Below are 17,149 nucleotides of genomic sequence, written 5' to 3' on the forward strand. Positions count from 1 at the left end.
TCTGGGTAAATTGGGGGAAGTGCAGACAAAGAACCAGAGGGGTCTTGATGAGCTGGAGCTGGAGGACTAAGTGGTCAAACTGGTTAATTCCTTCACAAGTGTATGTTTTAAAATGTGCCGAAATGTCCTACGAAGAGATGCACTAATAACATTTCCTTGTGTAATTGCTTAAAATTAAGAGTATGCATATGTGTGTTAGGCTTATTTTAAATAGAATGTGGAAACTTCCTCAGATGATTTAAAATTCCAGCATATGTGCACTCACACTCAGATATGCGTTTATATGGGCGTGCTCAATTTAAAGTTACTGCCCCTATGTTTTCCATGACTATCTCTTAAATGTTTGCTTTTAAGAAAGATGTTAGTAAGCAAATTATTTTCTTCTATTCATTATCCAAAGAGCAAAGGTAATGTTAATGAATCAAGCCCAAAACCAATAATTTACTTTCACATACCCTTAACTGTAAACTTAGGGTAGTCATTTTTTAAAAAGCCACCGAGCAGAAAAGATACCAGGCTAATTTGAGATGGTTACCTTAATTGAAAAGGCTAGGTTTTCAAATGAAATTTTGGCTAAATTTAGATTGTCAAAATTTGAATGGTTAGATTTAGTACTGTTATTTGAGCTTCTGAATTTGTGACCTTAAGCTTAAACTGTTAGCCATGAAAATTAATACTAAATGGCTAAGTTATAAGCATACAGTGGAATTATTGCTGGAGCTTCCCCTTTTTTACTCAATACACAATTAAACTCTGGAATTCATTGCCAGTGGATGCGGTTAAGGCAGTGCAGCTTAATATAAAAACTGGTTTGGAAAAGTTCCTGGAGAAGTCCATAAATTGCTTTAATCAAATTGACTAGGGAGCATTCCATGAAGTTAGCAGGTAGCACATTTAAGACTAATCAGAGAACATTATTTTTCACTCAACGCACAATAAAGCTCTGGAATTTGTTGCCAGAGGATGTGATTAGTGCAGTTAGTGTAGATGGGTTCAAAAAAGGATTGGATACGTTCTTGGAGTAGAAGTCCATTAACTTCTATTAATCAAGTTTACTTAGGGAATAGCCACTGCTGTTAATAGCAACAGTAGAATGGGATCTTCTTAGTGTTTGGGTAATTGCCAGGTTCTTGTGGCCTGGTTTGGCCTCTGTTGGAAACAGGATGCTGGGCTTGATGGACCCTTGGTCTGACCCAGCATGGCAATTTCTTATGTTCTTATGAATTAGACAGTAATTTGCAAACAGCCACGCAGGTGCATTTGTATGTGTGTATGCCGGCTCACATGAATGGACTCGGCCATTTGATAACAAACTCACATATATGCGTGCATGTTATAAAATCAGCTGCATGCATACACATGTGTTCATAATTTTATATGGACATGTGCATGTGGGAGCAAATGCTGCCTCTACCATGTAAAAGGGGGATTTTTCTAGGCTCACGCACCAACAGAAATACCCATTTCTGCAGTTCATTCCCAGTTTGCCCCATTAAAGGATAGGACTTCCTAAACTCCCCTCCCCAGCTAGATAGCCTCCCTTTTACTCCATTAGCCACAGCCCTTTAAACCCCACTGACTAGTCCTGATTTTTTAATTTTAAAACTTATATTCCATCCATAGCAGAAGTAAAGTTATGCCATAGGAAATCTTGGTTCATGTTTGTGTGCATAAATACTTATGTGCATACTTCAGGTTACAGACTTAGAATGCCTATGTCCCACCCATGCCCCACCCAGACTCCATCCACTCCCTGGCCCTTTTTTTGACTTCCCAATTTGTGGGCATACTGGGAGATATGTTCATACTTGGGCACTTCTTAAAATCCACAAGGTGTATGCTGGCCTGAGATACTTGCATATCTCCCAGCTTTGGCAAAGTTAAAAATTTTAAAATCCACCTTTATGGGAGTAGAAGCTGCTTATTAACGGCATTAGTGTGGGATTTATTTACTATTTGTGTATTTGCCAAGCACCTGTATCTTGGACTGGCTATTATTGGAAACAGGATGCTGGGTGGCATGATGGACCATCAGTCTGACTCAGTAATGCAACTTCATATGTTCTTATGACTATATCTGACTACCTTATGGATTTAGGGGGTGAGGATTACATTTTTTAGCTGGTGAATGTGGTAGAATTTTAAAAAATCATCCCTTTGCTTTTTATGGATTGCATCTGCCTTTGGTGAGTTAAGCTTTCACATTATAGCCCTAACAACAGTCAATGAAACTAGCTCAAGCAGTTCAGTTAGCCATACACAAAAAAGATAATAGCACAGGCATTTATTAATTCAAAATACTTATAAACTGCTCTGTTGTCAAGTCTACTCAGTTTACATACAAACATCCATAAAATAGACTAGGCAATCAAAAAATCAAAATAACCACCAATAGTATAAATAAGACAATATAAAGAAAACAATACAAAACATGATCACAGTAACACTGAACAATATCAAATGAACATAAACGATAAAATAATATAAAAGCCAAGCAACGTATATCACAAAACAATACTAAAATATCAGCAAGTTTGTTACAAGTATCAAATGTGTTAATATATCATCTATGGTGATTTCCTCCTGAATATTCCATATAACTTATTTTTGCCTTATACAACCTTTTCCTATTTTGCTGAACATTTTCTGTACAATTGTTGTTATAACATGTTTGTTTTCCCCCAGTCTTTACTCTCCAGATGACAAAAAAGATGTGTGAATCAACCCTATAGTTTGTTTTTTTTCCACTAAAAATGGACTTTTATACATTTTGGTTGAGAGTGTTTCCCATTTTCTTTTGCATAAATCAAATTCAATGATTTATGACATCATCATATAAACATTACATGTTTTAATATTGTTCTAAATAACTCATAAATGTTACAATGCAACCATAGTAGATTGAACATTCTATGGTCTAACATGCTTCTTTGGCATATCTTTTGGAAGGTTAAAAAATATAGTCTACTAGATATATGCCTAATATACTTAAAAACTGCTATAATAAGTCCTTTGTTATATTTGTATTTGTTTGTCATAATAGAGAAACCAAGGGAAGCCTGTTTTGATCCTGGCAATATTATGAATGGTACACGAATTGGTACAGATTTTAAACTTGGCTCAACTGTCACATATCAGTGTGATTCTGGCTATAAGATTATTGACCCAGCGACAATTACATGTGTGATTGGTACAGATGGAAAACCTGCTTGGAACAAGTTATTGCCATATTGTAATGGTACGTATTTTCCTGTCATTCAAATCAATCTCCTGTTTTTTGTTTGTTTTTTCATTGTCTTTGCTATTTTTCTTTTTGTCAGCTCTCACTACAATACTTTTTCTCAGATTAGTAAAGAGGCAAGGCAAACTGCATAGCTTCTGAAGCTCTTAATTAAAAAAAAAGTTAGCATAGAATCATATGAGTGATATTTTTACAATGAATTGTTGTTAAATATCCATGAATCATTTGACCAAAACTCCAATTTTAAAGGAATTGCACTGGCTGCCGATTACTTTTAGAATAAAATTTAAGACAGTTTTAATTCACAAAACGATATTTAACGAAGAAATCAAATTGTTTAATGCTGCTTTACATTTTCATGCTCCACAGTGAAACTTCGTTCCACAGGCAAGGAACTTTTAACAATCCCGTCCCCCAAATTAGCACATTTAAATACAGTAAGAAAAAGAGCACTATCCCTTGCAGGTCCAGGGTTATGGAATGCACTACCACTAGAATTAAGGCTAGAAGTGAATTCGCAGACTTTCAAAAATAAATTGAAAATGTGGCTATTCCTGCAAGCTTTTATGTGATGAGTTAAGTATCGATGAAGGCAATATGTTTCTTTTTAGTTTAGTTTTTAACTTGTTTTAATTATATTTAATTATGTTTTTTACAATGTATTGTTTTTTTTTCTTTTATGCCATTTTAGATTAGTTTCAATATTTCATTTACTTGTTAATGGTTATTTTATGAATGTTTTATATTTATTTTATTTGTTATACTCTGTACATTTGATGTAAACCAGTGTGAAGCTACCGCGAATATCGGTATACAAAAATAAATAAATAAATAAATTTACTGTTCCATTTGATTTTAGTGTCAACATACCAATCTCGCAGAACATTAAAAATGTAGGCCTTCAAATTGATTCTACACTATCCATGAAAAACCAAATTAATGCAGATGTGAGATCTTTTTATTAGCTACGTTTATTGCAATGGATGAAACGGCTACTGGAGCAGGCTGATTTCTTATTTGTCCTTCAATTGTTGATTCTATATGGTTTAGATTTTTACAATTCATTGTATATGGGTTTGCCAGCTTATTTTATTAGGGCTATGCAATTATTTCAAAATGCAGCAGCAAGTATATTGACTGGGGCTAGAATGCATGAGCATATTACCCCCCATCATGCATTCACTTCACTGGCTACTAATACAATATTTTAATCAATACAAGGTTGACACTCTTATTCATACGTTATTAATTAGCTATCGGGCCGATTAAGTAAAGTCCGCGCACGCGCGCAAAGGCCACTCACCTGTGCGTGCGATACAGTATTTAAATGAGGCCTGGCGGTAGAAACGGGCAAAAGGAGACGCTAGAGACACTAGCGCATCCCTAGCGCCTCCTTTTTGATAGCAGTGGTGGCTATCAGCGGGCTCGAGAACCGACTCCGGCAAAATTGAGCGTCCGTTTTTCGACCCGACAGCCGCCGGCCGACTTCAAATGTTTTTTTCCTTTTTTTGTACTTTTTTTACTTTTCGGGACCTCTGACTTAATATTGCCATGATATTAAGTCAGAGGATGATCAGAAAAGCAGTTTTTACTGCTTTTCTGTGCACTTTCCCGGTGCCGGAAGAAATTAGCACCTACCTTTGGGTAGGCGCTAATTTCTGAAAGTAAAATGGGCGGCTTGGCTCCACATTTTACTTACTGAATCGTGCGGGAATACCTAATAGGGCCGTCAACATGCATTTGCATGTTGAGGGCGCTATTAGGTTCAGCGGGTTGGACACGCGTTTTCCACCACTTACTGAATAAGGGGTAAGGGAAAACGTGCGTCCAATGGCAGGTTACTGTATTGTACTGTATTGGCCCATATGTTTTGAATGGGCTCACTAGGAACGTAACGTGTATATACACCTCCAAGGGCACTTTGTTCAGCTAATAAAATGTTTCTTGAAGTTCTCTCTAAAGCTTGCATATCTATTGATACCTAGAGAAAGAGCCTTCTCTGTGACTTGCACCACATTCAGTGGTGACTGGATAAGTATCCTTGCCTCCTCCTACTAATTCTACCAGGGTGGCACTGATTCTCAGGAAAAAAAAATAACTGCAGAGTTTCAAACAGAGTAATAAAGAAGGGTGGAATTGTCTTATCAAAAGAAAGTACAAAACAGGGAACAATCTTCTCTCTTCACAAAAATGGTAAAACAACTCAAAGTCTCTCAGGCTAGGGGTCTAGGATTTTTTCAAGAAACAGGAACATAACAAAAACCTCACTCCTTTCCCTCTGACTTTTAACAAAGAAATTACAACTCCTCTAGGGGGTCTATGTCTGATATGGACACAAGGAGCAATCATTGCAGCAGCCCTTCATGGGGCTGCTGTGGCATAGATGGCATCTGTCTCTTTTTCTCTATATACATAGCCTTCTTACAAGGCCACAGTGATGGGAGCCCTACACTTATATTACCCACCTCCATTAGCAGGCATTTTTAGGCCATGTAATGTAACTCTTTGATTTGTACAAGGTTTAATCCAATCCACAGGCACCCCTCCTTGTTTTACTACCAAGTTTTGTAATAATAATGCACAGTCACCAAAGTTTGTGAATCTGTCCAAAACATTCAGCTTCTAGAGATGTGAATCGGAACCGGAATCGGTTCGGATTCCGGTTCGGATTCACATCGTTTTTTTTTTTTTTGTCCGGCCTGATCACGGTTTTGTTTATCGACTGCGCCCGAGCCGATAAACAAAAAAACCACCCCGACCCTTTAAAAATAATCCCTTAGCTTCCCCCACCCTCCCGACACACCCAAAAACATTTTACAGGTACCTGGTGGTCCAGCGGGGGTCCCAGGAGCGATCTCCCGCTCTCGGGTCGTCGGCTGCCACTAATCAAAATGGCGCCGATGGCCTTTGCCCTTACCATGTGACAGGGTATCCGTGCCATTGGCCGGCCCCTGTCACATGGAGGGAGCACTGGATGGCCGGCGCAATCTTTAAAAATGGGACCCCACTGGACCACCAGGTACCTGTAAAATGTTTTTTGGGGGGTCGGGAGGGTGGGGGAAGCTAAGGGATTAGTTTTAAAGTGTCGGGGTGGGTTTATGGGTTATTTTTATGTGCTGTTTTTCCCGCCCTCCCCCAAAACGATAAGAGAACCCCCACAAACAATATCATGGGGTTTTCCTATCGTTTTGGGGGAGTCCCCGATTTCTGACGATTTTGAAAATATCGACGATATTTTCAATCGTCCGAAGCCCGATTCACATCCCTACCAGCTTCCCTTTGCTCACTGCTGTTTGGTTTTTAACCATAGTCCAGACGCGCAGTTTACCCCATCATTCTTGCAAACCTGATATAGTCATACAGCTGTTATATGTATATGTATATGATGTGAAAATAGTTTGTATAAGAAAGAGTCCAAGGGAAGATATAAGCATATTTTCCTAATATTAAATATTAGAAAGCTGATGGAAGAAAAACATGCAAAACCATGAAAAGAAAATAAGGACATTCATTGAGAATGCAAAATCTATTGTCAAGGGAGGAGATAGAAATAATGTTGATGCCTAGTTTTATAACATCATGAGGTGGTGGGCATCAATCTGCAGAGCTTGAAATGTAGAGAAAATCTCTTTGAAAGATTATCATTAAAAATTATAGGGGCAATTTTTAGTAGCTCATGTTACTTTTGTGCATGTGGATCATGTAGGAGTGGGTAGTTTCACTTTGAAAGCTGACTACAATGTATGCAGGCAAAATACAGTCATGCACTTTGCACCTCCTATGTCTTCAGTCAGCAGAAAGGGGGTAAAATATCCATATTCCAAATGTACAGGCATGGATTACTCCTCCAAAACTAAAAAAAGCCATGGGAATGTCTCTTTTTAATTCAGCTGAAAATATGAGTATTGTGAAAATCCAGTGTATACTTTTAGCTAATCTAGTGGGGGGAGCAATTTTCACCTAGGGGAATCTAGCTGCTACTTCGTTACCCAGCTAAGGGGGTCATTTTCCAAAGGGATCGCACATGAAAAGTCCCTTTTCCCGTGCGATACCTAGATCGGGGCGGATTCTGGGCAGCGTCCGCACCGGAAGGGGAGGAGTCAGGGCTGCACCGGGGCAGACGCCACGAAGACATCGCTGATGGCGAAAAGGTAAGGCGCCTCATCACCATTAGTAACACGGCCAATAGCACCACCTTTCACAGTGGCGCTATTGGTTTGCGAAAGCCGTCAGCGATAGCACCACGGTGGTGCAATCCCTGCTGGCTTTCGCAGACCCACCCCCTGCTTCGCCCCCCCCCCCCCGCCCCCCGTTGCCAGAGTTTATTCTGTTTGTGACAGCAAACAGGAAAGAAGAGAGGGAGGAAGAAACAAGAGAATGGATGAAAGGTAAGATGAATCTGCAAATGATTAGTGCAGTAGTGATAGGAACACTTGAAAGAGGCAATGAAAGGGTCACGTCTGAGTAGACAGAAAAAAAGGAGAGAGAGAGAGTGAAGAACTGAACCTCACTGGCTTTTGATTCGAAGTGGGCGGTTATAGAATAGGTCATGAATAAGAACAGAGAAAAATAACTAAAAGAAAAGATGCAAGTCAGTCAAACACACATCCTGATATTTTCAGCAACATGATAGTGTCAGGCAAGAGAAAGCAGTCTACTGTGTGAAAAGTAGATGAAAAATCCAGGAAGATGATAATGGAGAAATCAGCAAGCTGATAACTGAAAAGGTGATTAAATAGATGGATAAGAGCAGTCTCAGTGGAATGAAAGGATTGAAACAGATTAGAAAGGGTTGAAAGCAGAAGAATAGGGGAGAAAGTCAAACAGTTGGTTCTGAACAGCATATTCAAGCACTTGGAGAGAAATAAAAGAAAATCATACTATTGTACTCACAATTTAATTAAACCTATCAATAGTAGGGGTGTGCATTCGGATTGACCGCATTAGTAAAACGCAACTCATATTTTTTTTTAACTTAAAAAATTGATTCGACATAAACGATCGGATTTCCCACATATCCAACATAGATATATGTTGGATATGTGGGAAATCGCGATTGTTGAGCCAAAATAAAAATATAAACCCCCTCACCCTCCTTAATCCCCCCCCCGACTTACCACAACTCCCTGGTGATGGAGCGAGGAGTGAGGACGCCATTTCTGCAATCCTTGGCGAGAAGCATGTGACGTCGGCGGCACGTCGAGTGACGCCGGCGTCACGTGATTCCCGGCTCGTTCGCGCCGGACGGCTCGTTCGGCCCAAAAAGAACATTTGGCCAGCTTGGGGGGCCAGCTTGGGGGGGCCTCCTGACCCCCCCAAGCTAGCCAAAAGTTCTTTTTGGGCCGAACGAGCCGTCCGGCGCGAACGAGCCGGGAATCATGTGACGCCGGCGTCACTCGACGTGCCGCCGACGTCACATGCTTCTCGCCAAGGATTGCAGAAATGACGTCCTCACTCCTCACTCGATCACCAGGGAGTTGTGGTAAGTCTGGGGGGGGGATTAAGGAGGGTGAGGGGGTTTAAATTTTTTTTTTTGCACATATGTACATATACCCAACTCATTGGATTTTTTTTATGTCCATATTGGCCGCAAGTGGGACCCCCTTTCGGACATAAGAAATATGAACATAAAATTTTGCTCTGCACATCCCTGATCAATAGATAAATACCCAGATTAGAGGTGGGGTTTATTATTGCAACTTGTTTATAGTCATTTTCCCCATTTCTTTATCAAAACAAAATATAAGGCTCGCTGTCCTCAAATAGATTACAGATCACATACATCAAGCCATTTTGAATGAAAAGCAACAGGAATTATATGATATTTACTTTTAATTTCCTTCCACCCACACATTCCTTTGTAATTACCCCTGACATGTTCTCAGCTTTTAAAATCATGTGTTTTGTTTTATTTATTCTACCATACTTAAATCAAGCAAAAGAGATATCTTTATCGGATAGCACCAATATCATACTAAAATAATACTACAAATACTCTTGCGCTAAATGCAAATTTTGGTATAATAATACATATATTAGACAATGTATAGCATAGTTTGCCGTAAACTATTGATTTGCAACTGCTATGCTATTATGGAAAACATTGAGAAATTTATATAAAAGATAAGTATGTTAGAGACCTAAGAGAATAACAAATTAGTGAAATAATTGATATGATAATTTACTAGGTTCAAGTTTATTTCTATCCCAGCCTAAGTAAAAATCTCTACATCATCTCATTTCACTACTAGCGACATGAAATCCAGCAGTTTCATTTCAAATGCAGAGAAAAAAAATGCAGTTATTTACTGATACCTACTACTCTTTTTGCTGTAAGCTATCCCAGATGTCAATCGGCATGGTTGAAATGCTGCCTTTTTAGTGCTATTAGGGTCTGTTCTGAGATTGAAATCAAAGTCGTTACTAGAAAAATGCCTGCACTTTTAGACCTACTCAGAGTTTTATATTTGTGACTTGGAAATGATGTCGCTTGGTGATGTTTTATTACATTTTAAGCAGAGTACGAGTTGTTGTTTTGCCATAGACTCCTTTTGATTTTCTAATTGGGCAGCACTGGCTAGGCCAGGGTTGTCAGGTGTAATGTAAATTCCTGGCTATATCTTGACTTCTTCCCCCTGCCCCCCCCCCCACACACACACACACACACATACCACTTCTCCCTCCCTCTCTACCATCACTATCATAAGCCTGAATTGGAGTGTAGGGGTTAGGGGCCACTTTGACATTCAGAGTGAGACACATGAACAGAACAGTGCTCTCTTGTGAAGATTTGATGACCTTCGGAGTGAGGAAACTCACCCAGAGATGAGATTTGTGCAATGTTCTCTCAACTTAGCTTGATGGACTCTTTACCTGGGTAACATCAAGCTAGGTTGAGAGAATATTGCACAAATCTCATTTTGGATGAGTTTCCTCACTCCGGTCATCAAATCTTTACAAGAGAGCACTGTTCTGTTTATGTGTCTCACTCTGAATGTCAAAGTGGCCCCTAACCCCTACACTCCTACCTAAACCTCACCTCGAGCAACTATGTGAGCCTCATATAGAGGTATAAATACCTACCTGGTATGAAGGCATTATGGCTAGGTACTCTCTCTCTCTCTTTCTCTCTCTTTCTCTCTCTTCCCCCCCCCCCCCAATGGTTTTAGATAGGAATTATAGCAGTTGTGGCAAAGTGTGAAAAGTTATCACACTGTGTGGTAATACCTATGTGAAACACTATGATAGTGCACTTTGTGATAAATAAGCTATTACCATAAAACATGCCCCTCCTATTGCATGCAATAGTTTGATGAATCAAGGCCTTAATCTTTCTGCAATGGCCTTATCTTCTTCTCTTAGTTCCCCTTTAATCTTTTGATCATCTAATGGGCCAACCAATTCCCTCATATGCTTCCTGATTTGCATAAATAAAAAAAATATTATGAGTTTTTGCCTCTACAGCCAACTTCTTTTCAAATTCTCTCTTAGCCTGTCTTTGTTGCGGTCCCAGTCGCGGCACCCGCGACTAGGCCCTTACCTCCTTGGTCCCGGCCCGTCTCTGAGGGTCTGCGGCCTGTTTCACGGCATCCCCGAGGGGGGGCAGCCCCCGAGAAGCCCTGCCTGGACGCCTTCTCCCTAAGCGCGCGCGCGCGCACACACAACCCATGCTTATGAAGGCCGTTTCCCGCCATTGTAAGCTTCGCCCTATCGATGATGTCAGACGCCGCGGCCTATGTAAGGCCGCCGCGGAGCCCTGGACTTTGCCTTGCAACGGGGTATCTTGCGGTCCTCTATTGCTCCATGCCCCGGAGTGCGCTATTGCGTTAACGACTCTGTTCCTGCCTGAGACTTGCTTCGCTACGTGCCCAAGTCTTGCTCTTGTCTGGCTTGCTTGTTGTAACCTGCTCTGCTTCAGTTCCAGCTTGGTTCCAGGTTCCAGTAGCCAGTCCTGCTTCAGCTCCTGTCTGATTCCAGTAGCCAGTCCTGCTTCAGTTCCTGTCTGGTTCCAGTAGCCAGTCCTGCTTCAGTTCCTGCCTGTCTCCTGATCCCTGCCTGCCTGCTCCAGCTTCCGTGATCTCCTAAGTCCCAGCGGCCGGGCTTCTACGGGCTCCTCCCGGGGGAGTACCGGCTTCCAGGGTGAATAGCCTAAGTCCCAGTGGCTGGACTCCTACGGGCTCCTCCCGGGGGAGTACCGGCTTCCAGGGTGAAGCTCTCGTCCAACTCCTGCCTGGTATCAGCCTCACCTGTCACTCACCAGAGACTATAGTAAACCTCTCCTCAGTCTCTCACAGGTCGGCCCAAGGGTACACTAAACAGTTCACTCACAACAGTCTTAACAATGTTTTACATTTAACTTGCCAAAGCTTATGATTTTCCTATTTTCTTTAGATGGAGCCTTCTTCCAATTTTCAAAGAAAGTTCTTTTGGATAAATAAGCCTCTTTCACCTCACCTTTTAGCAATCGTTTGGCCATCCTTCCACATGTCTTAATGCATGGAATATATATTTATTACACTTCTAAGATGGCATTTTTAAACAATGTACATACCTGTTGTACACTCTTAACTTTTGTACCTTTACCTATTTTTCTAACTATTTTCCACATTTTATCAAAGTTTCCCTTTTGAAAGTTTAGTGTTAGAGCTGTAGATTTACGTATGGTCCCCCTTCGAGTCATTAATTCAAATTTGATCATGTTATGATCACTATTGCTATGTGGCCCTACTATTGTTATCTCTTGCACCAATCCTGCATTCCTTTAAGAATTAGATCTATTAGAGAGAGAGAGATAAACAGCACAGTCACATTGGTGAAGATTTGACATCATTTGGAGAGAGGAAAGTCTTACAAAGTTAAGATTTCTACTATATTCTCTCACCCTAGCTTGATAGTACCCTGTTATAGAGTCCATCAAGCTAGGTTGAGAGAACTCCAGATGACGTCAAATCTTCACTGAGGTGTACTCTGCTGTTCGTACATCTCACTCTGCATGTAAAACTGGCCCCCAAACCCTAGAGCACAACCAACAGCTCACCTCAAGCTATTAGCTGGCCCTCCTATAGAGATATAAATATTTGACTACTATGAAGACCTCATAAATGATCTCTCTCTCTCTTTTTGTTGAATCTAGTGGTATAATTGCTCCATGAAGCATTCATTTATTCCATCTAGGAATTTTATATCTTTAGCATGTCCTGATGTTACCTTTTCTCAGTCAAATTGGTGGTAATTGAAGTCTGACTCAGTAGAGAAAAAAATATATTGGCCTAAACAGAAAACTAATTCCCTAAAACAATATTTCATCAAATAATAAGGTCAAGTATATGATCAATTTCAAATAAACCTAAACATGTTAATAAAAAATTATTTTTATGGGGATCACGTGATTGGTGAGCCAGGGAGGATGCTTTCTCTCTAGGCTCAGGGTGCCATGTTCCTGCAATTATCGGCTACTTAATTCCCAACGACATCTCACCTGCTCCGAAACACTTTCTGAATCGAGCTTATGTCCATAATTCGATTCATGCAGAAATCAACCTCTATTAAATCTGCTAAGCCCGGGAGAAAAGAGAGAGAAAAACCATGTGGCACAGAAGTAAAGATGGCAACCACACTAGACTTATGGAGGCTCTGCTAACGGCGAAGGTAATACTTGCTTAAATTAAAAAGGCGGTCTGTTCTGCTCTGGATAAAAAGTTCAGTGGAATTTTGGAGCAAATAGAATTAAAAGCAACCATGTCAGAATTCCACCCGCGTATTGATCAGGCTGAGGGCCTTATCTCCCTTATGGAGGATGATGTCCTAGGCCTTATGAGTAAAGTGCTTGCTTTACAGAAAAGCATGGTGGAGCAGGCCAACAAACTCAAGGACTTATAAAACAGGTATTGGAGGTCTAATCTCAGGTTTCTTGGTATCCCAGAAACCATGGATGATAGGGATTTGTGGAAAGTGCTCCTCAACTGGATTTCTACCACACTAAATTTACCAGACTTGCTTGGTGTATTGGAAATCGAGTGCACTTACAGATTGGGTGCTCATAGGGACACAGATTTGTGGCCTAGAGTGGTCATTACAAATATAATTGAACTTTTCTCACGGCAATCAATACTGCAAGCTGCGAAAGAAATCACAGATTTAAAATTTCAGGATCGGTTCGTGTTTCAGATCTGGGTCAAGGGGAAAGTCATGCTTTTTTGATCCCCATGCTGAATCAGAAAAATTTCTTGAGAACCTGAATAAATGACTCAGTCAACATTGAACATTGCTTCATCATTTCCTTTACTCCATTTTGTGGCCGACGAGTGATGGGGGTAACATTCGTGATATGCTGCCATGGTGATAGCGGTCTAAACATCACTTTTGAATTCTGCATTTACAGAGTTGGCTTACCTTCCTCATTCCAATTTTGGTACAGAACAGTGAGTGCTACCCCACTTCAGACAGTGTGATTGCTTGTTACATCAATTGAGGCCTTTATTTTAACAGTACTGGGACAGAGATACCATTAACTGTCCCATTTTCCTTTATTTCCTTCCATCATGCCAGTTCTATGTTCTGTATTTTTTATCTTTTCCAGTGTTGGATAGATTTGGGTATTTGGGTGGTTTGGTTTAGTGGGAATGTATCAACTAGTCACATATATAGTTGACACTGTTTTCTGGTCCTCAATGGAATTATGCGTTGGAGCTTTCTTGGGGAGAGAGGTGGGGGTAGGGTGGTTTGGGAAGGGAAGGTGTTTTCAACAGGTGCAATTGCAGAGTTTTTATTTTCATTGGAAGGCCCTCTCACAGTTTTCTTTGATTGCTGATATTAATGTGCTTTGTTATTGCAGGAGAGTTGTACATTGATTGCCCTGCATATTGTTCTTTATTGTATGCTTATGATTGCATTCTACTCGACCCTTTCTAGTTTTACATCTCGTGTCTAAATTTGTACATGTGGGAGGCATAGCTGGGTGCCTCCTGCAGTTCTCTGGAGATTTTTGCTGTGTACTATTTCTTTCTCTTTAGTTAATGAATGGGGGCTAAAGTGCAGGTAATTTCTTGGAAAACAGATTGGATGGGTTTCCCCATTAATCAGAAAAAGGTTTTTCATGCCCTCCAGAAACATAAAGTTAATATTGTATTCCTCCAACAAATCCACTTGTCTAAAATTGAAAGCAAGGAATTCAAAAGGGAATGAGCTAAAACTTTTTTTTACCCCAGCAAATGAGAAAAAAGGCAGTGTGGTGATTTTAATTCATTAAAAACTCTGTTTCAGATGTTGCAAGAGATAAAGACTCCAAAGGTCATTTTCTTATTGTCATAGGCAAAACAGGTAACAAAGTCTTACAAATGCTTATAGCCATTCTTTCTTTGTTAGTCTGGTTACCCAGCTACTGGCCTGTTTACAAGATCAGTTGATAATGCCCGGTAATTATAATTGTGTGCATGATGCACACTTAGACAAAACATCTGACCCCCAAGGCTTTCAGGTGAAAATAGGTAAAGGTATTGTTTTCCTATTTCAGCAACTGCAATTGATAGATGCCTGGCGAGTGTTAGACCCTGAGATTAGGGAATATATGCATGTCTCTTGAGCACATATGACAGTGTTGAGAATTGATTATATCCTGGTCTCACAGGCTCTCTTTGCAAAAATTGACAATGCTGAAATTGGTACATTTGCAGTTGCTGATCATGTCTCGATATGGGTAGATATTATATGGTCAGTTGACCGGTATACTTTTTGGCCTGGATATCTGTCAAATGATAAAAATTTTCAATCCTTTCTATTGAGAAAATGGGGGGAATATGAACAGCAAAACTAGCAGCACAAAAATAACCCTAAATTATTATGGGAGGCCGGCAAATCTTTATTAAGGGGGGAAATTATTTCATATGGCATTAACAGAAACAAGAAATTAAATAAGACTGGCCATATTAGAGCTAGAACACCAGCTGCAGCAGGCGGAAATAGAGTTAGCTAGTCAAGTTACCCATATTACAAAAGAGCGTTATCGAGCTGTCCTCACTGCTCTGAATTCTTATCTGCATTTGTGAGCTCAAAAATCTTTATAGTGTTTGGAACATAACTTTTTCCGATTTGGCGACAAATAAGGCAAGTTTCTGGCAGGACTTGATAAATTCAAGGAAAGGAAAACCTTTATAGAGAGTCTGAAATCCAAGGCTAGGCATAGTGTTACAACTAGCAAAGAGATAGGAGACATTTTAAGAGACTTCTATGAGAAGCTGTATTCAGAAGATAGAAAAGTGGGTACACAGGAGGAGGAAGCCTTCTTTCAGCTCATTACCCTGTCACAACTCTCTGAATTGCAACTAGAGTTTCTCAATAGCCCCATCAGGAGCTCTAAGATCATGGGGGTGATTAAGACCAGCAAACCTCACAACGCCCCAGGTCCTGATAGCTTCACATCTGATTTATATAAAATGTTGTGCCCTCAACTTGTGGTCCCTCTGTGTCAGTTCTATATGGATGCCTTTCACAAGCAAACCTTTCCCATGGGTTTTAAAAGGGATTTTATTACTATTCTTGCAAAGCCAGGGAAGGATCCCAAGTTTGCCTCCTCATACAGACCTATCTCTCTGTTAAATTGAGATCTAAACATTTTTGCCCATGTCATTTCTGAATGTATGAGTAAGATAATGCCTACATTAATCTCACCTCACCAAGTAGGGTTTGTTAAGAATTGGGATGCAGGCTCCCATTTTATTAAATTGCTTACCGCTATGACAATGTGCAGAGCATCCCACATGCACACTCTACCTATTGGTTTTGATTCAGTAAAAGCCTTTGATAGAGTGTCTTGAGGCTATATGTTTTCAGCTTTGAGGAGGTTTGACTTTTGGGGTCCCATTCTGGAATTTATTTCCCTTCTATATAAAACACCTGTTTTAAATATCCCAGTGAATAATCTTGTCTATTTGAAGGGGGGTCCATCAAGGCTGTCCTTTATCTCTTGTTTTGTACATCCTTTCAATTGACTCTTTCCTTAGGAAAATTACAGATCATCCTCAAATTAGTGGGTTCATGATCAGTAAGCAGGAATTCAAAACAGCAGCCTTTGCAGATGATGTTTTAGGGGAGATATGATACAGACTTTTAGATACCTGAGAGGTATTAATGATGCACAAATGTGAAACCTTTTCCCCTGGAAAGGAAACAGTAGAACTAGGGGTCAAGATATGAAACTCCAGTACAGAATACTCAGAACCAATATCAGGAACTATTTCTTAATGGAGTGGATGCCTGAAATGCTCTCCTAGAAAAGGAGGAGAACAGTTAATGAATTTAAAAGGGCATGGGACAAACACTGTGGATCCCTAAAGGCATAACAAAAGGGATGGTGTAACATTTCTGCAATGGGGTAACCTGCATGTGTAGGCATTTATACCCTTAACAGAATGCATGTGGGTAACTTACATGTATCTGCTTAAGTGATGACACTTAAAGCTCAAGATGACTGATAAAGTTTCAGTACAGAATTAAAACGTTTCAAAACTAACCCATGCAAAGCACTAAAAATAAAGTAAAATAATCTTAAAATTCACTTTCCATGAAATCAGTGAAGATCCCTTGTGTAATATGTTCACCATTAGGAGTTCTGGTAACAAAGTGTGCAGCTGCGTTTTGTACCAGCTGAAGTGTTTTAATGTAGGCTGTGGATAACCAATGTATAAGTAATCAATAGATGAGACTATCGAAGCTTGCATTACTGTTCATAGATCAGAATCAATAAAAAAAAAGAGGTTTCACTTGCCACAAAATGGAACACCATCACAGTGTCCACTGTTCTTTGTTTGAAATTTGTAGGCCACAAGATACAAAATTCTCAAGGTTGCCTCCCCTCCCCCTCCAACAAAGAGGGTTTACATTTCAAGTAGATAGTGAGAAGACTAGGAGTTA

General features: G+C 40.1%; 1 protein-coding gene across 1 annotated transcript in view; it reads left to right on the forward strand.

Annotated features, from left to right (window-relative positions):
• Positions 1-17,149, forward strand: part of CSMD1 (CUB and Sushi multiple domains 1) — a 4,035,193-nt gene that overhangs the window by 3,051,921 nt on the left and 966,123 nt on the right. Inside the window, 1 exon segment of the mRNA XM_029596871.1 lies at positions 3,044-3,238. Coding sequence (XP_029452731.1) covers positions 3,044-3,238 — 195 coding nt within the window.

The sequence above is a fragment of the Rhinatrema bivittatum genome, chromosome 3 (assembly GCF_901001135.1).
Source record: "Rhinatrema bivittatum chromosome 3, aRhiBiv1.1, whole genome shotgun sequence".
NCBI classification, from domain to species: domain Eukaryota; kingdom Metazoa; phylum Chordata; class Amphibia; order Gymnophiona; family Rhinatrematidae; genus Rhinatrema; species Rhinatrema bivittatum.